The sequence below is a fragment of the Argiope bruennichi genome, chromosome 4, assembly GCF_947563725.1.
Source record: "Argiope bruennichi chromosome 4, qqArgBrue1.1, whole genome shotgun sequence".
Classification (NCBI taxonomy): domain Eukaryota; kingdom Metazoa; phylum Arthropoda; class Arachnida; order Araneae; family Araneidae; genus Argiope; species Argiope bruennichi.
Window position 1 is genome coordinate 67,355,888 of NC_079154.1, and position 22,457 is coordinate 67,378,344.

Genomic DNA, 22,457 nt, shown 5'->3' on the forward strand with positions numbered 1-22,457 from the left:
AATCTTTGGCTTAACCGAAGAAAAATTGGTTCCTTTTCCCTTTTATTTCAATTAATTGGGATTGTACTGTATTCTTAAAAAGAGACAAATGTTCATTGAAAGTTTGGGATTTCATAATCAAAAGGACAAGAAGGTGGATAAGAAACGGGCGTGGCTCCCAAATGTTTGTTCATGTAGATAACTTCACCCACATTCGGCACCTTAATGCTTCAAGAAACTGGCATCTTAAAATATTCAAAATATCAATAATTCCAGTTCAAGTAAATTATTTTTTTATAAAGCTGTATATTCATCACTTAGCACCAACGAGTCGAACATTTTTATTTTGTCAAAGAAAGCGACAAGCTCTGTAAACGTTCGGGAATGCCCAAACCCGAATAATGTCTTTATTCCAATATTCGTCAAGCACTAGCCGGTTCCGTCTTTGAAACAAAACAAAAAAAGAATAAAAGAAAAGACACCTCACCAAAAGAAAGAAAACTTTACCTGTAGTGACGTAGGCATTCACTCGGCCAATCAGCGGTTAGCGAGGGCCTCTGAAACAGGGTTAATCAAGGACAGCATCGAGCCTTGAGCCCAAAGAAGTTCTCTCAGTTCGACTGCGCGCGCGATATTCTACTGTTCTAAACGCATCCGTGGAAAAAAAGTTTTCGCGGATGCCCGTAAACATTGAGAAATCACCATATGTTCCTGGAGTTATGACAGAAAGAAAGTGAAGAATTTGTGATCCTTTAGGTTTTCACCCCGTTTCTAAGTTTTAAATCTAAGTTTCTGAAGTGTGTGCTGTCCAGTTCTGCGAATGAAAGCTTATTTGGGTTAAGTGATTAAAAGTTGTTCTGGATTTGAGATCTCCACGTGTTTTGTTTATTTGTGAAATAAAGTGGACTATGGCATCGTAGAAGACAGTACGAACAAATTTGAAAATGTTTCGGATAGCTTTGTTTATACTTTTGGCAAATTTGGCGCAAGGTAAGGAACTTTTTGTTTACATTTTTTTTTAGAAAATTTATTTGATTCATTGAAACGAAAAGTTCAAATTCAGATACATATTAAATATATTATATTCGCATAATTGTTTTGATACAAAGCTAGTAATCGAAAGTCTATATATGTTGCAAAATTATTACAAGATGAATAACTTTCATAAATATTTAAAGATTAATAACCAGATTTGTAATTGGCAGGTAATGAAATTATTCAGTATGAATAACTTAAAAAATTTTTACAATAAAATTTTGAATATGTAAATTACAAACCAAAATTTAAAATTTTACTTTGTATTTGAAACATTTTCTCCATAAATTAAATATGTACTTGTTTTGAGATTAACAGCAAATATTTCATAAATTAAAAAAAAAAATCGGAGAGAGAGAATCTATTCTAAAATGTGAGCTAAAAAATTAATTCATTGGCAATACAACTGCCTTGTATTTTTATCTTGAAAAAGTCATTTATTTAAAATTGGGACTTTCAAGCTGATTGTTTATTTAACTTAATCTGCATAAAACTTCCGGTGCAGTTGAAATTTCCGACAAATTAAAAATCTGACCTTCAGAACTCAGTCGATTTGTTATTTCGTTTTTTGTACTTATAAGCTGACACTTTGATTAAAATTCAAAAAGTTTGTGACTTGCATTCTTAACAAAACAAAACAAAAAAAATCTTATTTATTTGCCAAGGAAATACTTTACTGATATTTTCTCAGCTTTTATTTGTAAGACGAATATTTTGACAATTAATATTCCTTTTGCGTGTTTTCGTTGGTCAACATTTTTGGCCAATATATTTTTCTGTTGCTCTGATATTCGGATATATCTGAATTAATAATTGCATTTAATAACACAAGTTTTCGATCGGTTATTCTTTAATATAACACAATGAAATAAGTAAATATATATAAATTTTTTTTTCTGACTTAATGTTTTTTTCTAGCTTGATTTTTATATATATTTTTTAAAAATGATATTCGACAAAGTATATTGATATTATATTTAATTTATAAACAAATAAAGTAATATTCCACAGTGTCATTCTTTATCATTTGTGTCCTGGTTGTTTTAATAGTAGAGGCTCAGTTTCAAAATCATGGGTATAAAACTCCATTCTGCTGCAAGGGTTGTCATGTACACTGGTCCGATCTTTGTTAAAATGTTTTCCCATTGGTTAGGTGTTGTTTGCAATGAGAATGCTGACGTGTATTTTTTTCATCAACATCTCATCAAGGTTCAAATTCATGAGATTATCAAGGTTCACATTCATCTACTGTCGCTTAAAGGCAGATCTGCCATATCTTTAGATACAGACTCGTGTTGTTGATTTTACTGCGATGTCAACTGTAATTGTTTTTCTAGAACTTAAATAATAATGGTTCTTTTTTTAAATTCTATAATAATTAAAGGAGGGAAAAAATGTTTAGTAATTTTTTTCCGGGTCTGTGTGTAAAAAAAATATCATTTTTTTAAAGACGGTTGTTAAGGATTACTGAAGAAATGTCTTAGCCCTAATAGGATTATCTTATATATATAGGCACTTACTTTTAAAAATTCAAAAGTAAAAATATCTAATATTTAAGAGACAACGACATTCTGGATTAATTCACTTACAGGATAATTTATTGAGTTCATAATTTTTGGTCAATTTACCAAGAATTGTAAGTAATTATTTTATAAATTTTTTAATTTGGAGATGTAGTTTTTTGTTCTAGCTGATCCGGAAAATTGCAGCGCCAAATTTAGTATGGATTTTGATCAACTTTTAAACTTAAATTTTCCAATCTGGTAATATTTAATGTTTCTCACTGATATCGAGAATAAAGAAATGCTACGTTTAGTTCAACGAGGAATAAAAAGAAAAATTAAGAGGATTCTACTGAGCCAAACACAAAAACTGGCACTGAAAGGGAAAACATTCCTAATTCGATTTAAAGTCCCAAGAAGACTAATGGGAAATAACTTTATATATATTTAGCATTACATTTCTTAAATTTTTTAGATTTTGAATAATGAAAAACGTTGCTTAAAATATCACCACATAATCTGTTAGTTCCTAAAAAAGTGTAAAAAAATTAATTATTTCAAAAAAAAAAAAATGTGTGCATTTTTCAGACTGTTTATCAGTGTTAAATTTATTGACTTTAAAATAACTGTTTTTTTCAAATGAGTTATTTGATCACTATCCGTTCTGACTTCTTTATATACAAATTTAATTGGAAAAAACTTTTTGCATATCATTTCCTTAACCTTTTCGCTAAACCATTAGCGGCAATTTGCGTACAAACAGATGCCTTAAAAAATCAATTATCTGAAAATGTGCAGAACATCTGAGAAATATTTTATGGAAAAAAAAAAAGCAACGCATATAGAATAGAATTTATACGATCATTTTTAATGGTCAGTTGTTATACTATTTTTCGTTTGTACGCCCATATTTGAAAATTTTTTTGATCTTCTGACAATAAACAAAGTGTTTAATTTTAAAAATACTTTTTTTTAACGTATCATAACAGAAGTATGACATATGCCTAGCCACTCGAAAAAAATATCCAAAAGTCAGTAGGTTCACTTAGTTAGATTTGTAATTTAAATTTAGTGTATATTCGATGTTCATAAATTAATAGTTGAAGACCGTGGTATCCTAGTAATGAGGTTCCGACTTCTAGATCAGAGGGGCTTCGAGCTCGTAACCCAATATTATCGTAGAACCACCTATGAATGGTCTGGTGTGTATTAATCCTTCGAGAAAAATGCTCTTTGTAGTTGGGCGCAAAGGTTGGATAGGAGGGATACCAACTGAAATGCATCCTCGCCATCGGACAACGATTCTGAATTACAAGGCGAGCCCCAATAAAGCCCTAGTGTTGCCTTTAAATACGACTAAAAATAGCTAAATTAAAACTTTGTAATGGTGAAAAATGTGGTTTTGGAAAATGTTCTCTTGCAATGGAATCTGTACATAAGAAATACTGTAATAAACTTCAGCGTATGAATTTTTTTTAAATGTGATTATTTTTTTGTATATGAGCTTTTAGTTATTTATACACTTAATAACTTGAAGTGTGCTTTCTTAAATACCCTCGAATAAAAGAAATGGGTTTATATTTATCCAGTACCCGTCGCTCTATTATTAAATCACTATGCAATAATTAAGAGGTGATTTTAATAAATTTCATATCAGGAAAAGTGCAAATCTTGTCAAAATCAATTTACACTTGGACTGTAATTGAAAAGCATCCAAGCGATTTGCCACTCTCACGAAACGCGCGGCCGCGAGTGAATTTAGTTGTGAAAGTCGTGTTCTTCAGCTATTCGACGTCTCGGAAAGCGCTGGCTGTTAAGTGAAGATGCATCGAGATGCGGACAGCAGTCGAAAGTTTCATCACTGTCAAATTGAGAAGCGGAAGGAGATTATTAGGAGGGCATTATCCCGCACCAGCTACGCCGAGATAGATCCGCCTGAAGGAGAAAAGCTCTCTGCTATCAGTGTTTTTTTTCTCCTTCAGATGAATCTATGATATTGTTGAGCAAATTCATTTATGCATAGAAACGCCATAATTTCACGCCAGAGTAGGAACTTAAAATTCCTAAGTTATTACGATGAGATGAGTTGGTTAATTTTTGATATGTTTATGGGATCACACGACCGGCAAAAATGTTTATTTTATAAAAAAAAATGTTTTGAATTAGCCCTGAAAGAAATTTTTGTAGAATGTTTCACTGATTATATCATCATAAAATATTTTAATTTATGCAGAGAAGATTTACCAGAAATAACCAACCGCGTAATTATGCATTGTTAATACGGTCTTAATTTTATTTTTAAGCCATTCAGTAAGGGATAAACTTATGACTTAACCCTCTGACTGCATATTTTCTAAAATAACTATTTAGATGCGATGCAAATAAGTTCAAATATTTTTCAAAGTAAACTGATAGTTTGCCAACGGATTTTAAAACCCTCCGGGCTTCTGCGCATGCGTTAGGATGAGTTTAATTCGACAAAATAGGGGTGAGAAAGGTGAAAGGAGGAGTTAATATTTAGCAATAAAGTAAATTCTGGAAATGAGTTCATCCTTCCGCGTCTCGCCCCTCAGTGAGATAGAATCGTCGAAAATTGGTCGTCGCAAGATACTGAAACGAACAGTACTATATGTCACCCGATAATAATATGATATAATAAAAATCCATAATCATAAAAATAAACATACTAAACTGTGAAAAACAAGGGATACAATAGAAAATGAACCGATTGCCACACTGCAGAAATCGCGGGATAAGCAGCTGGAGGGTTAAAACTAATACTCTCTCTCTCTCTCTCTCTCTCTCTCTCTCTCTGTGTGTGTGTGTGTGTGTGTGTAATATAGCTTTGTTTGTTTTATATATACAGCTTTATTTTTTATTTTACTTTTCGTATTTTATATATTGGTACGAATAAGTGTTATGAATATGGGAAAAATAATTAAAATAATCATTGAAATTCTAATTTTTATATTAAAATTAAATTTACATGATTAAATATATACTATTTATTTAGTTATTAAAGTATTCATAATTGCCTTAAACAATTTTAATATAAAAAATATAGTCAATATAAATGTCAAACAATACGCAGTGAAGTTTTTAAGGCATTACTTATTAATCATTTATCATTTTTAACTATTTTATAACTTATCGTTTTAATCATTCTAATCAGTTTTAATAGCATTCCAATAAATTATAAAATCAAATACATCCTCTCTCCCCACTTTTATAGAATTTTTAATAATGAATATAAAAATGCATTTTGTGCTGATAATAAGTTTATAGTATTTTAATTATCGGCATTTAATGTAATCTTGGTGTCAGAGATGTTTTGTTATTTTTTGGATTTAATCATTTACTAGAAGTCAGTAGACGATTTTTTTTTTCGGAACTCACTTGAAATGGATTGAAAAATGCATGGTATTCATAAATTTGAGCCTTTTAAGAGATGCTCATTAGAAGCACAAATTTACCTCTTTGCCTTCCAATGTCCGGCCTGACTGCCATTGTACTGGATCCATCATTTCCACATTCCTGTTGAATAATGGTTATTAAAAAAGCCGTATAATAGCAAAAACTTTCACATTAATTTTTAGGAATTATAGCAAACCTACAACTATTTCTGAGATTTCTAAGCACTAAAAGGAAAAGCACTTGTTGCTCAATTAATTGAATCGATACCAGCGATGTTCTAGATGCTTGAACAATATTATTGGAAGAGAAATATATACTATTATAATGATAATGCAACGGAAGCACTCGCCTACTTGGAAGTTTCGTTTATCACGATTTAGCATTAAACAATTCTGTCAAAAAATTATGCTGTTTAAATAGCTGTGTTGATTCTATTATCTTATTTATAACCTCTAATCGCCTGCAAGAGGTAACAGGCGTAGAATCGGATTATCAAATGGGAAAAGTAAGAACTGCTTATTTTGACCTGTAATTTCGGTAAGAGGAGGGGCAACGCTCCAATATTTTTTGCAGCATTTCCAAAATTAGAAAATATTTATGCTCTTTCGTTTGATTTAAAAAAAGCCATGCATTGTAAAATGTTTAAATTCGAATTAAAAAAAATAATTTAAATCTTCAATAAATCTCGTTTTTGTATTCATTACGATATTTAAATCAGTACGACCTAAATTTTTCCCTTAGTAATGAGACTGACTTAAATATCTACTGCTTGCTAAACTTTGTATTTTGGTATTATTTAAATTTAAAAAAATTTAAATTATAAATATTTTACTCGATATATTGGACTTTATTCTCTTGAAGAGGATTCACTGCTGAATCTTTTGTTATCTCAGTCAGTGGAAATATTTATTGCTTAAAAACTGCTTATATACAGATTAAATTAAAATTAATAAAATCTGGTTTAAAAAATTATGGAGGGAATATGGGAAAATGAAACGAATTATTATTAATGAATTATTATTATTAAACGAATTGCTTATTAGTCCTAAAGGACTTCACCTAGTCCTCAACCAGGATGATAATACTTGGAACTGATTGGTGGAAAAAAAGTCATTTGCAAAAGCCATTTTTAATAATGTCACATCTTGAATTTCAAAAAAAAAAAAAAATCTATTGTTCCACTTGTACAAAATGGAAGGCATCTAAATCTTAAGTATTACTTTGTGGTCATTGACCCTAAATTAACTGTCTTTTAACAATTCACTTATTTTTTTTTTCACCAACCACCATTCTTGCATGCGAACTCTTAAGTTAAGGTCCTTCAGAAGCGCTGAAATGAAACTTGCAATTTTTTTTTGTAACTTTAATTCCCTCTCTGCTTAACAGTGAAGTGGATAATATTTTTTTTTCTTCTAAAAGTCCTTAAAGAATTCTTCGGCACCGAGCTTTGTTTCTTCAAAAGATTAGAAGGAGAGAGAAAAAAATTCATCCGAAAGAGAAATCACTGACATTTCTTTCCTCTCAAACATTTTTTTCCGCATCCACGCCTATATAAATGCTAAGTAATTCGGTTCAGTGAATTCCAGCTGCCCAGCTGCTTTACCATTCCTACAACTGAACCGAGCCCTTTTCTTTTCCGAATTCTCTTGTGACGGACATTATTTCTGTCTTGTTGGTTTTATGGCTCACAAATATGAATGACAGAAAACTGTCTTTTATGCTCGGAATATAGAGCAGATGAATGTGCCAGTCGAATTAATTATTTTATGTTTAACGTAAACTTCCGCATTTCCGAATTGAACAGCTGGACATCGCTGTTCGGTTTCTAAGAGGGGAAAAAAATCAGTTGGCTTGGCTGTTTGATTTGGATTCTGATTAATCTCGGAGTCTATGTACTTGTATTGAGTGCAACAGAAGGATAGAAAAAAATAATTTATTGCTATAATAAATTATCTACGTGGGAAATAAAGTCATTTGCAAAGGAGCATTTCAGATAACGGTGGATTTTCGTATCTCGAAATATTGCTTTGGCTTTGAATCCTTGCTAATTAGGGGTTCATATCTTCATGCATTATTTCTTCATTTCAAAAATTAGTTACTTATTTCAAAACTTAAAAAAGCAAAATTGGTGTAATGAAAACCTCGATTTTCAGATCAAAGGACGGAGGGTTTAAGATCTATTTTTAATAAATACTGCCATAGAACAAGTAACATTAGCTTACGACGTTGAAAGTCAGAGGACTATATGCCATGTTAGGATTAGTCATGTTACCAATGTTTATAATTACGAGATCCAGCCAGTGTGGCTTTTGAAATTAGACGTAAATCAGCAAAAAAAAAAAAAAAAAAAAAAAAAAAAAAAAAAAAATCAAATCACCACTTTAAAATCTCCATTAGTAGTTTCAGGAAAAAATTTCATGGCAAGTGGAGATACTACAATGTCATAAATAACAAAAAAAAAAAAAAAAAAAAAAACCGTTTTGCAAAACAAATTTTGTGTTTGGAACCTTGAAAGGAAAATTATCGATTCCCGTCAAATATGAAAGGAAATCTACTACGATGTCTGTCCTTTTTTGTGTAACTGAACACGATAGCTCAAAGACGTAACAGGTTAGATTTGTGAAATTCGGTAAATAATTTTATTAGAATTGCAGATTTGTATCAAATTGTCGAGTTGATCATATTTTTCAACGAATTGATCCCCTTTCGGTCTGTCAATTCTGACACATGTGAAAGAGATAGCTTATGAATTCTGCCAATTAAAAGTTCGATTTCATAGTATGATGTTTTAGTTAAATCTAATATTTATGTCTATGGACTAAATTTATTGAGAGATTTTTCGATTGTATGTCAAAACTCAAACACAAAGGTAAAATAAATGGCATTTTGAATGTGATTTTACATCAAAATAATGGAACTATTACAAATTTTAGATCAAATTAGCGAAAGGGGAAGAACATTAAAATGTGTATTTATTTTTCTTTTAATTATATTAAAAGAATCGAATTCACATTCATAAATTCGAATTCACATAAAAATAAGAATTCTTTTATTATTATTAATCGAACTAGTTCGATTAAGTTGAGGACAGAAACTCAAATTGCTTCTATTTGACTACATTCTTTAAAAAGCGTTGTAAAAAGCGTTAAGCGCTTAGTTTCTTTTTCAAGAAATCGATCTGAAATCATCTATGGCTATCCACCTTTTGATTCGTTAATCCTGAAGCCAACAAACTCGTCGAATTTAATAGGCCATTAACCAGATTTAAATACCAGTGTTTCGACTTATAATTCCATGACCAATGAAATTCATGTATTCCTTATCCTCAGGGGAGGCTCCTTTATTGATTTCCTTGTTATTAAACTTCTTCAGAATGTTTACCTTGAGATTATAATTCCTACCTTCTCGCTTTTCAGAATTTTTCTCTCCCGAGGCGCAAAGGACACGACCCATTCATCACCTCAATTAGCATTTTATTCATCGTACTTTCTCATCGCGTGTGAAATTGATTAGTCCTCGGAGTTAAGCGATGAGCATCGGAAATTGAAACTAAAAGTGATGGCTGGATGGCCAATTTCGTATACTGCACAGCAGGTGGTTCAAATATCGTAATGTGATGTATGATTCCATTAATCGGTTAAAATCTTCACGTATACTCTACAGATAAAGTTGTAATTACATGTAGCAAATCAATTTATCTATTTTGTTTATATTTTTCAGCACAAGGGCTTGATCTAACACTTCGGTGTAAATGATATTGAATATGTTTTATAAAAAGGTCGGATAAATTAAATATTTTGATACAAAGGAATTGTTTTTTGCTTTCTTTTGAGGAAAGTTGTACAAAAAATAAATGCTTGTTGGAAAATATTGTCCAATCTTTGCATTTTACACTATCTGAGACAACAACAACAAAAATTTTGGAATTATATTTGTTCGTCAATTTATCTGTACATGAAAATAATTTAAAGTTACATTAAGTCAAACGGATGAAATTATGTTAACAATCTTTATGCTCAAAAATGAAAATTCAAAAGAAAAATAATAAGTTCATGCTAGATTTTCATTATTACTACGATGCCAATTACAAGATGTGTATTCTAATTTAAGAAAATCGAGGGACAGATAATTTCATCACAATTTTAGATTATGAAATCAATTATCTTAGTCAGATTCTAAAAATTAAAGTTCGAAGGCCAAACTTGAATGTCAAAGATGGCAACTGATGGAATAGCACCCTGCTTTTCCAAATTTGCACGCCGAAATCAACTGGATCTAACAGCAAATTTATTAGTTTATTTTCCCATTTCTGTTTATATATTTTATGCGAAAATAAGCCATGAAGTGAATATGGAAAAATTATGAACAATTAAAATTTATCGAACAATAAAAGTGGACTATTTCTTAATTCTTTATACAAACGTCAAAGAAATAAAAATAATTAAAATTAAAAGGCGATTTTTTTAAGGATTCATAAATGGATTTTTCCGCACATAAATAATAATTAAGTTGCATGATAATGTAACCATATGTGCCATCTAACAGCACGTTTGTGCTGAGATGTGTTTTCTTTTTCCTTTTAAAATATGGCAAATTCTATATTGAAAATAGTTAAGCACACTTAACGCTTAGCAATGTGAATTTGCCATATTGTTCTTAAAATTATTTTCTGGTTGATATCTCCCAAGATATACAATCAAATCACGACCCTGTCATTTTAAATTTTATTGATTCAGAACTTATTTGCATTATAAGTAAACTGAATAGAATTTATGGAATTATTGATTTCTAGCACAAATTCAAATCAGATTGCTGGCCATTGTCTTCATTCCGAATATCACTTTAGCTTCTAAAGATATGAAATATTATTATTGCTTCTTTATAAACGAGTAACAACGCTTTGTTAGTAATATTATGCTTATTATACAAATGGTTAGTTAATCCTGTCCTACATCATTTTTTTTCCCTTTATTATTAATTTTCAAAATCAGTCCTTGCCTCTTGTTCTCATTTCTCTATGCAGAAATTCTTTTTTGTTTATTTTGCAGCAAAAGATAATAGTAATATAAATGTATTTTCTCTAAATTAATTATTTTTGATACTAAAATGTTCATGAAAAAGCAAATGAAACCAGTCTTCAAGACTTAATGAAGCTTTTTTATAATTCGGAACAAGGTTGATTTTCTAGGGGAAAAATAAAATACATGAATTTGATGAATGAATTTTTTTCTGATAATTAACCAAACAATGCTTAAATCTTGTATCAGAACATGTGTTAATCATGCAATGCGTTAAACATCAATTGAATTCTTTTTGATTATAAATAAAAGTACTTAAAATTAAGGTCAACAATGATTAAGAATGTGATAATTGATATATCTTCTCTTTCATAAGCGTGGTGTAATAAAATATTCTAATTTTAATGGAAAGAATTTTTACTTTTTGAAATGTATTACAAAGTCTCCGTTACTAGTCAAAATTATGTATAAAAAATCTCTTAATAAGACTACAATATTTCATAATACTAATTGTATTTCGAAATATACCTCAAAACTATGCTCAGTCGAAAGAGAATTTCATGAAAAACCAGCTACTTTACCCGTGGTCCCGCCTGCATTTGTTATATATATATATATATATATATATATATATATATATATAAAAGCAAAGTACAAATTTTTTTTAATCGTACAGTTTTTGAGTTTTTATATTCAAATCCTAACGATTTATTAGAACCTTCAATCCTTATTAAAATGGTATGATTGCGGAAAACATATTAAAAATAATTAAAATTAGAGAAATGGTTGTACGAAAATGAAATTTATGCGATTGAAAAGCCAAATTTTTAAATTTTAAGATAATTGCAAAAATGATTATTTTGTTCAATGATATACTTCAAAATTATGACTTTAAAATTTGAAATATTTCTACCTTCATTGAATCCTTTTAGCGGACTGTAGAATTTTTTTTAATAGCACAATAAATCTTTCTAGGTGCTAAGAAACTCGCTAGTTTAGATTCTGTCAAACGGTGTGGAATTGTATAAGGTTAAAAAACAAACATGTCTTCAATTTTATTTAATATATGTAATTGACTTTACGAAATATTTAGATAAATCCTCTATTAGAATTTATAGTCAAATTTAATATAAAGAAGCGTAAATGATTTTATTTCTTGAATCGTTTTGACAATGTTTCTTCATTTGTGGGGGACGATTTTAATATCATTAGATTTATTAAACCCTTTCCACAGCCCTGAAAATTATAATAATAATAAAAATAAAAGCATAAAACATTTTTTTTGTTAATATTCTGTGAATGGTTATATCAAGCCAGAGTTTTCAATCCAACGACAGAAAATCCTTTTTCGTCCAACATATTCATTCAGCAAGGCGTTGCTAAAAACCTACATATAGAGCTAACAATATAGTTGAAGAGTCAAGCATTTTTAAGCATCATTTATATAAAGTTTATATAAATAAACAGGAAAAAAAAACTCCTCCAGTTTAAAAATTTTTAATAGTTTTACTACAGATATGTTTCCAAAATGTAGACGACAAACTGTCTAAGTCAGATTCTCGATTCAACACGGAACAGATAGTCCTACTCAGTTGCGTGTTCCATTTGATCAACATCGGACTATAATGAATTTCGCATTCTTGTATCTATGAAAAATATTTTCCAATATTGCTGTTTTAAGCTGTATGAAACTGTTAACGCTGTTGCCGCTGTTACTGGAATGAAAGGTCATACTGAAAGCATTCCCACTCTGTCTTCAATCTGATGAGTTACAACGACGTTTTACTGTTTAAAGACAAATTTATTTTCATTTTTGATCTATTCATTCTGATTTTGGTGAAAAGTGCAGCTATGCTCTGCTTACTTCTAGACATTTATGCGGCAACTATCAAATATTTTCAAAAGAAATTTTGAATAAAATTCAACTTTTATTGAAATTAACACTTACATTGATTAACACTGCTTTTATTTGTTGGCCAAAACGGTGGTATCATAATAAAATGAACTTTAGATTAATTAATGCGAGGGTAGAACTGATAGAAGATTAAACCTTTAAACAGTTGATCAAATCACAGCCGTTTATTAACCGGTTAAAATTGTATATTGTTTTAAGCAGGGAAAAGGACGAACTGTTTCACTTAATTTTATCTTTTTAATTTACATATTTTTAAAATTTTAATCGTATATCTGAAAATAGTGTCATTTTCTTATCTTTGAACTAATGCAAGTTCATCAATGTGAACTAGTACTATAAAATTTCAATTCTAATAAAATCACTTAATGATTTATAAAGACACCAACGATGTTTATATACGTAGGAAGTTCTCCGTAAAGCACACACTGTTGGTGCTTTTTGAAAGATAAACAGCACCGCCTTAAAAAATTTTCAACCTTTTATTCAAACGATTAATGATCATATACCGAACTTAAGATCAATATAATAATTGTGAAAAAAATAATAATAAAAAAGAGACAATTGGAAGAGTCAAATGGGATCATTAATGGGAAAACTTTACATCTCTGTCTGGTTACTCCAGTTATGAAAAGATTACGAGGCAAATTGCTGGAAATTTAATCAAAGAGGGGTGTTTAAATTTCTGAGATAGTACGAAAAGTTTATCAATACAAAACCAGTCTAGTACAGGCAATAAAAATTGGATAATAGCAACAGTGGCAGATAAATTTATAGATTGCATTAATAGATTGCAAACGGAAATAACCGGAATGTATGCAAAATTAAACCGAATAATGAAACGTTCAATTCAAATACTTTCAAAATAAATGCAAAATTTCAAAATACTTGCAAAAATTTAATCTATGTCCTTAAATTAGATAAAAAACAATGGTGGGAACGAAAAAGTTAAATTAAAATTTATATTGATTTTGCAATATAAGCAACTTGACAGTGAAATATACATATATATTTATTATGTGAAAAAACGATTTTTCTATTTTGATAGCAATGACAAAAATTACATCTTGGGATTTGAAGACTACAGAAATATCGTTTTCGTCATACAGAAAAAAAAATATAATCTGAAGTCAATGGCAAAAAAAAAAAAAAAAAAAAAAAAAAAATCAAAATTATGATATTAAACAATAGTTTGTGCAAAATTTCAGACCAGATTTTTAAAGAATATTCATGGATGTCACTGAAGAACGATTCGATCGTATAGCACAATAACTTTTTGACAGCATGTACTTTTAAGTGATTTTTCTTCTTAATGTTGTAACTATAAATGACAAAACTGGCAAAAGGCTAGAGACTATTGACTATTTAAACTTTTTGTTATGAAGGCGAAACCAGGTGTTCCACACACCGCAGCTGTCCTACCCCTGCAGGACTAAAAAATGAACCCCTTCTAAAGCATTTACAAGAGATCTCTTTATGCCTCGAAGTCTATCATGTTAAAGTATTCAAAAGAGCTGAAGAAAGAAAAGAAAGTCAAGAAATATATAAATAATTGAGTTTTTAAATATTTAAATTGTATTTCAATATTAATCTATCTGCAAAAAATTTCGTAAATAATGTGTTAGTTTTATTAAGTACCATTTCATAGGGAATTACTATTTCCTAACTCGATTATGAATTTGATGAAGTTCAGCTACATATGGAGAAATATTCGCTGCAGTAACAATTTTATTGCGCTGAAATACACTTCTCACATCATTTAAGGTAATTATATAATAATAACATCTAATTTTCCCACACAATTTTAGATCCGAAATGAAACATTCTGCTCTAAATATTTTGTTCCAATTAAGAAATCTGTAATTACCATTTTCACTTAAGTTTGCGTTATTGTATAATGAGTTATTCAAAAGGCAGTGAATTTATAAGGAGCTCTGCATAATTTCACACTTTCTTGATACATTGTAATACAATTCTCATTGATCTGCGATTTGCAAGTTCCTTGTTTTCAATTCCTCACCTGAAATATGATAATGAACATTAAGTCGGTTATCCATGCTTAACAAAGCGCAATTTGCAAGTTTTGTAAATTAAATGTCATTGACACATCAAGCTCTGAAATCAATACATACAGGTTTGTTTTTATTTTTGGGTGATTTTGAAAGCAATTTATGGTTTCGTTATTTCTTAAAACCGTACTGTACATTGTTTTTTAATGAAAGAAATAATATCTTACATGTTTTAGTTAAATTGGATTTTTTCTTATCTATCAAATCTGACTTTTAATATCGAATTTTTAACTCATTTAGAGTTCTAAAATTCTCTGTTATATTTTCTCAATAACAATAAAACATTTTACTATTTTCATAACTTAATTAGTTAATTGCTTGATTTTAATTAGTTTGATTCAATAACGAGAGGTCTTATCTGGTAGTGAATTTAAGGGGAAAAAATGACTGAAAGATTCTATAATAATTGTTGTATTAAATTATTAAATAAATTATGAATAAGTTTTCGAAAATGAGTCTTTTTAAGTAATTTCATTAACATATTAAAATAGTGAAAATATTTTTTTCACTAACTTCTGGAAATAAAAGCTAAAATCCTAAAAGCGTGAGACTCTGTATTAAATACGACAAAAAAAATCAAACTGCTATAAGTATCAAAATCAATTTTTAAAATTATTTATTAAAAAGGAAAATATATCCTGAATGTCCTGAAGTGCCATAAAAAAAATGGATTTTATGTCAGTACTTCAAGATTTTAGTTTTCAATTTGGCCCTGGACTGTTAATATACAAAATAAATTTTCTATATTTTAATACATTACAAAGAGAACTTTTATTAAACATCTTTACTTTTATAATATTATCGAAATTTTAAGCTGTGGATACGAGATTTAGAAGCGAATTCAAAAATCGGGATAAATATGTAAAACAGAACTGTATCGAATTCCAGCTTGCATGATATTCTCTGAAAACCTGCCTGTCAAACCGGAAGACTGTCAGATTTACGAAAAGGCCGAATTAGATGTTTTTTAAGAAAAAGCATTTTAACAGAAAAATTTGCGTTTATTGCCCAAAATATTACATAAAAGTACCTAATTAATACTGTATAATAAATATAAAAAAATACAATTCAAAATCAAAATCCTGTTGTTTTGTCGTTCATGCTCATTAAAATCCGTATGCAGTTGGGAGTTTAAATAATTTTTTCCCCATTCGTTCTTCTAAATACGATGAATTGCAAGATAGGTGGGATTAGAGTAAATCCACGACATTCGAAGGTCATGGTAAAGCGGCATTACTGAGAGTACATTACATTTTTAATTATAACCGTTCTATATTAAATTAATAAATGAAAATTAACTTTTAAGTATCTCTCTTCAGAAATTTCTTTTATTTACATCCGTTGAGTAAATTTTATTTGTTTTAATTCCAGCCGTTTGCTAAAATTAAGAAGTATAACATTCATAGTAATTTTTATGAAAGCAAATAAAATAATTCAGTTGAATGATTCAATCAGAGCCTTTGAGAAGTAGTTTGATTACTTGAAAAATAAATAAATCACAAAACATTCCTAAATGAATGTTAGCGAATGTTTTCGTAAGTTAAATCCTTCATGATCAGAATTTAAAAAAAAACTAATATCTTTAATAAGCCGTCAGTTAACTGCAAAACTGAATAAAAAAATATTTGATTTTAAACAATCTTTATGAAAAAATTTAATAAAAATAGAACAGGATAAAGAAAATATTTAAAAAAATTCAAATCCCTTATTCCATCGCAGAATAATAAGAATTTTGAATTATCGAAGCATAAAAAAATAATAAATGAATATATTTTCTGAGATATATTTAAAAATACATTATAAGATATACCTTAGAACATCAAGGAAAAAAAATATATTAAGAATTATTCGTTTGAAAAATTCTTACTCTTTTTTTTTTTTTTTTCTTTGGAAACGAGATTTTATGATAAAAGATGAATTATTATTAATCGATTTAAAATTGCGAATCTGCGATAAGTATTCCTTTACAAATCATTTCAATCTATTTTTCCAAGATTATGAAAACATGAATATATGAATGCGAGAAACTCGGCGCTAAAAAGGATTAATTCTTTTTTTTTAACCGTGTTAAAAATTTGCATACATTAGGAATGAATATCTTAAAAACACAAAAGTGAAGATTATAAAGAATTATTTTTTTAATGTTTGGAAATAGTTATAAATAGTCCGGTAATATTATAATAGTTTTGATAATGAATTTTGATTAAATATAACTGAATTTAAATCTTGGTTATTGAAGTTTTGAGGTATTTTCTTTTGTTAAACTTTCCTAAAATATATTTTTGAGTTTAAAATTTCAACAATCTTTCAGTGAATCTCAAATTGCCTTTAAAAATGTATTACAATACAGACAATTATTTCTCCATATTAATTGCTTCATGAAATGTGTTCATTCAAAAGTCGTTTTTTCTTCTTTTTTTATGATTGCATAACAAGCTTATTATGAGCGGGATAATTTTAAAGAATAGAAAATGATTATCGTCTGCATTTTTATCTGACAGATATTTTTTAAAATAAGGAAGTAAATATTTCTAAGGTTCTCGCGGTTGTTTATTAAAACTAAGGCCCATTTATTAAATTTAGATCACTTCATTCATTTCTAAACGAAAAAAAAAAAGTTTCTTCTGATATTATACTCGAAGTGGGGATATCCAATCTATATAGTTGTGAAATTTTGAGGGGAAAATGTTTTGCATCAGTTGAGATATATGCTTTATTCGCCAATATGATGCTGAAAGAATAAAAAATTTTCTCTCTAAGAAGCTGAGATATTATAAAAATACTGCATTATTTTTATTAAGTTTATTTCTTTCTCCTGTTGTTGCTTCTGACTGTATTTTGGAAAATGGAATCATTTACTTCTAAAAGTAGGACTTCGCTGTAATCCTAATTTTTTTAGGCTTTGTATTCAAAAGTTTGCTCACATAAAGGCGGGAAACACGCCCAACTCTTCTAACTGCATACTAATAACACGAGAACAAGGAAAGTAGAGAATTACTAGTACAATTACTATTTCCGGTATTGTTATCTGGAAATAATCTCTCCGTAAATCCGGATCCACGAGACCTCTACTACAAGATTCGACTGGGTGTTCGTATCCAAGATCATAAATAGAGGAAATGTCCAATGAAATTTAGAAACCTTCGAAAAAGTTCTTCCGCCGAGTTTTGTTCAACGGTTTCAGTTCTAAATTGGTCGAACGCGTTTCTGAACTACCATACTTAACAATGATGAACGATAAATTGCTTCCTCACAAAGTTGTCCCGTTCGTTCGCACTGCATGTTTGTTTCCTTGTACAAAAAGATAATAATAATAAACCGAACTGCTAGTTTCAGACATAGTAGCGCGATAATAATTTAATTTCAAAATATCTTTTTTTTTTTAAATCTGAATTGACAGTATTTTGTGTGAAACGATTTATATATCAGTTTATATAAAGTCCGTCTGTCTTAACGTCTTGGCTTCTTTCCTCTTTACATACGCAAACAAAGTGTAGAGAAAGCATCATAATCATTAAAAAAAAAAAAAAACACCGATGGGAGTGGTTTTTCCAAAACTTTCTTGCATACTTTCTAATAACGGCGTTATTCCAGAGAAGCCTTGCTTAGAATTGGCGTAAAATATTTATGAAATATTAACTTTTGGTGTGAATTTAGCATTTTTATTGTATATTTCGTGCGAACCTTGGCAATTAATCATAGCATTCGAAAATGGAATTTGTGTTTTAAACACGTTTTTTCCAACCGATTGAAGCAACATTTTGATACAAAACTACACTTGTAGTCTTGAAATCAAATACCAAATTTGATATATTTAAATCGCTTTTAAAGCTATCAATATTTAGAACTATGTAAAAAGCTATCGCTTTTACATAGTTCTAAAATTACAGATATCAGGTGGTCAATCCTTGTTGGATTTGGCTCAAAGTTTGAGAGGTGTGTAGACTATAGAAGTTAATTCGGTGTATCGATTTTTATCTATCTAGCTCTCTTTTTGTAATTATCGTATTAAATTATATTCGAACATCCAGACTTCCTCTGAGCGGATTTTGCTCATAATTTGATAGAAATCTATAAATTTGGTATTAAGACCTTATATGAAATTTCTATCGCCCAGCCAAAAGCGTTTTTGAGTTATCTTTTTCACAGGCAGACGGATATTTTCCAAAAATGTGTTTTTGAAAATATCACATTTTTCGGGAACTCGAGGAGGTCTGAAGCGTGGAGATGCGTCAAAATCTCTACTTCGAATTTTTTGACGATTACTGTACTTTCTCTACACTACGTATACGAGAAGGTAAAGTAAAAAAGGCAAAAAATGGCCTTAAGATTTTTGGCAAATTTCTACATTTCAAACTTCTCGGAATTCGAAAAACACTTTTTTAGCATTATATCTGTCTGCGAACATATAACTCAAACGCCTTGAGCTAGCAGGATGACATTTAATGAAAAGACTTTACACCAAATTTATAGATTTTTATAAAATTTTATGCAAAATACATTCAGAGGAAATCCGCTTGTTCCGAAGTTAACGTGATGACTACAAAATCGAGAGTAAGATGCGGGAAATTTGGTACACAAGTTTAAGATCTTTTAAAAGTAGATACTTATCATATTTGGATCAAAATCAATCAAGGCATGTACAAGCACGTAAACGCAACTCCAAAACGAGAGTATTTAAATTAATGAATTTTTAGTATGTGATCTTGTTATTAAAAATTTATTTCTGCGTCCAATTCTGGTTTCAGTCGTTTGGAAAAAAAAATCGATTTCCGGGTACTATGAAATTGCTTGCCAATCTCCAAGGATCATACGATAGATTCAGTAAAAATGCTAAATTCATGTAAAGTATCGATATTTCATAACGTCAGTGTCATGCAAACATTCAGGACTTTACACAAAGTCCATAATTTGAAGTAGGAATAACAATTTTATGCAAAGAAAGTTTTGTGGAACCTATCGCTACCGCTGGTTTCAGTGAACGATTTGAGCATCACGCAGTTTTCATTCAGTAGAAAAAGCCTAAAATAAAACCTTAAAATCATTATGAAGTTATAAATAATTTATCAAACGGACGCCTTCTTTTATAATTAATATAATTTTCCTGGTACTGTAAACCGATGATTCATTTACTAATTTATGAAATTATCTTTTTGTGGCACTAAAAACCAAACTTTTTATTAAATGGATATTTTTTAAAGCAATTTGGTATTAAACAAATGTTTATGTCGCTCTAATCATCACATTAAAACTATTGGCAAAACTAATTTTCTAATCCTCAAATGTTGCATTACTGCTTTTTAAAGGAATGAATTCTGTAAGAATACCAAAAGGCAGGAAACAATAAGGAGCCATTCGCAAAATGGTTCACTAAATTACCATAATCGATTGAAGAATCGTCCTGGTTTGATTCGATGAGTAAAATTGGCAACCGATTTTTGACTATTAACCAAGTCTGAACCGTGACCGGCAATACCCATTGAGTTCAAAAACAAAGAAAACAGCAGGGAGGTAAAAAACGCGCGAAAAATATGTGGACGCGAACACAGAAGCCTTTGTCTTCCAGCACAACAAAGGCTGGCTTCTTGTTGACGGCGGACCCGGAAATTCAAACAATAAATACACAATTCGAATCGTTTCTGAGGAATGAAAAGAAGGCTTCTGAAGTGGTGTGGTCAAGAAAAAGAATTGTAGTAGAACTGTATCGTTCTTTCTGGTATTAAAAAAAAAAAAAAAGCAAAGAAATTTAAGCTGAAAAAAAATTTCTCAATTCTTATTCCAGCTGTCATTACTAAACTGAATTCTTGATTAAGGAACCAGCATTTATTTTAATTATTCTTTGCAATATAAGGAAAAACTGAAGTAGTTCTAGCTGTTTTGAATTGATTTGAATGACTTTCGTCTGTTTTTCAAAGGATTCCGCGTAGCAAGTTATGTAGGTTTTCTTTTCTAGTAGAATTTAACGAATCATTTACTTTGCGCTATATTTTTTTTATTCTTGCCATATGCATCCTTATAGAATGAATTAAAGACTTGTTTTATTGCAGACAGGTTGATTATGAATGAAGGGGACTCATGAAATCCGTATAAAGGTTGGATTATTCTATGTTTCATTCATTTGTTTATTTTTTGTTCTGTGAACAAGCAATTAAATGCAAAAGAATTCCGGATATGAGTAGTAAGTTTAGAAAAATATTAAAGTTAGTTCTTTCATATTTGGTTTGCTAAAAATTACTCTATAAATATTACTCTATAAACATTTGCTGTTTTGGAATGTTTCAGTTTCCTTTTCCACATTTGAATGATAATTTTTTTTTATATTCTTAACGAGGGGAGAAAAAAAACAGCAATCATTTCTTGATTAATCTTTCATGTCAGTTTTTTTCACAATCTAACATATTCTGTTTCGTTGTTATTCGCAATCTATTTTGAAGTCTTGAGATGTATTACAATTTTTCATTCATAAAAAATAAAAGTTTGGAAAGAAAGTGTACTTAGTTTTTTTATTGAATATTTAAAAAATTATTGTAAGATTCCTTTTTTTTTTAAGTATAAGGAAACCTTAAGATAGTACATTAATGTATTAATTTTAAATTCGAGTATTTTGTAAATACTATGCGCAGAAACAGGGATATAAATACAGTGCTCGATATTGTAAACGATAATGCAGTTATTCGCCATGTGAGTATATCATGCAAATTACTTCAGTTTACAACAAATTTATTTTTATTTTTTAATTATTTAGTATTGTTTAGACAAATTTCAAATGTGTGAGAATTCTTCGACCATTTTATATTTTTTGTTGACTTTTTATGGAATTCGAAGACCATTTCGTCACCTCTTCGAAAGGAAGTATAGGGGATCTTTGCAGGACAGACCGTTTGATCTAGAATAACTAAATTTGGTACAGATGTATTTTAGAGGGATAGGAGATTAGTGATTGGTCATCTTGGATCGATTTAAAAAATATTAATTACAATTTTCATTAATTAAAAATTAAGCGAGGTTTTCGAATTTATTAGTAATAAATCCTGAGACTGTTATTGTGCATAACTGATTTTTACATTAACTTTTTTTAATTTTTCAATCATACCAATTTAATTGTAGAGCAAATTTTTTGAAAATTTTGCCAATTTAATTTTTTTTCGCTACAGATTTTATTGTTGCAATGAAAATGAAATTATTTTTCGCTATTTCATCAATTACCTAATCGCCCGATTTTCGTCTATTATAATTTATGAAAGAAAATCCTGCTTATTATCCGTGTCTTTTACATGAAGAAGTGGAAAGTGAAATTACATTTTCAGAAAAAAATAAAGAGAAATTTGAAATAATTTATTCGGACACTTAAGCTTTAAATGTCTCTGTGATGTCACGGGACTGGACTCCATTCGAAAGGTTCATGCATTTATTTAATAAAGATTTAAGGCTATTGAAATAGCACAGTTTTAATGCTGGAAACAATGAAAAATATTTATTGGTGTACATAAAATTATGCATAAAAAATGTAATTGAAATTAAGGACAAT

General features: G+C 29.3%; 1 protein-coding gene across 1 annotated transcript in view; it reads left to right on the plus strand.

Annotated features, from left to right (window-relative positions):
• Positions 1-566: 566 nt before the first annotated feature.
• LOC129966606 (uncharacterized) overlaps positions 567-22,457 on the plus strand; it is an 80,715-nt gene continuing 58,824 nt past the window's right edge. Inside the window, exon 1 of the mRNA XM_056081103.1 lies at positions 567-969. Coding sequence (XP_055937078.1) covers positions 924-969 — 46 coding nt within the window. The 5' untranslated portion in view covers positions 567-923. The remainder of the gene's footprint in view (positions 970-22,457) is intronic.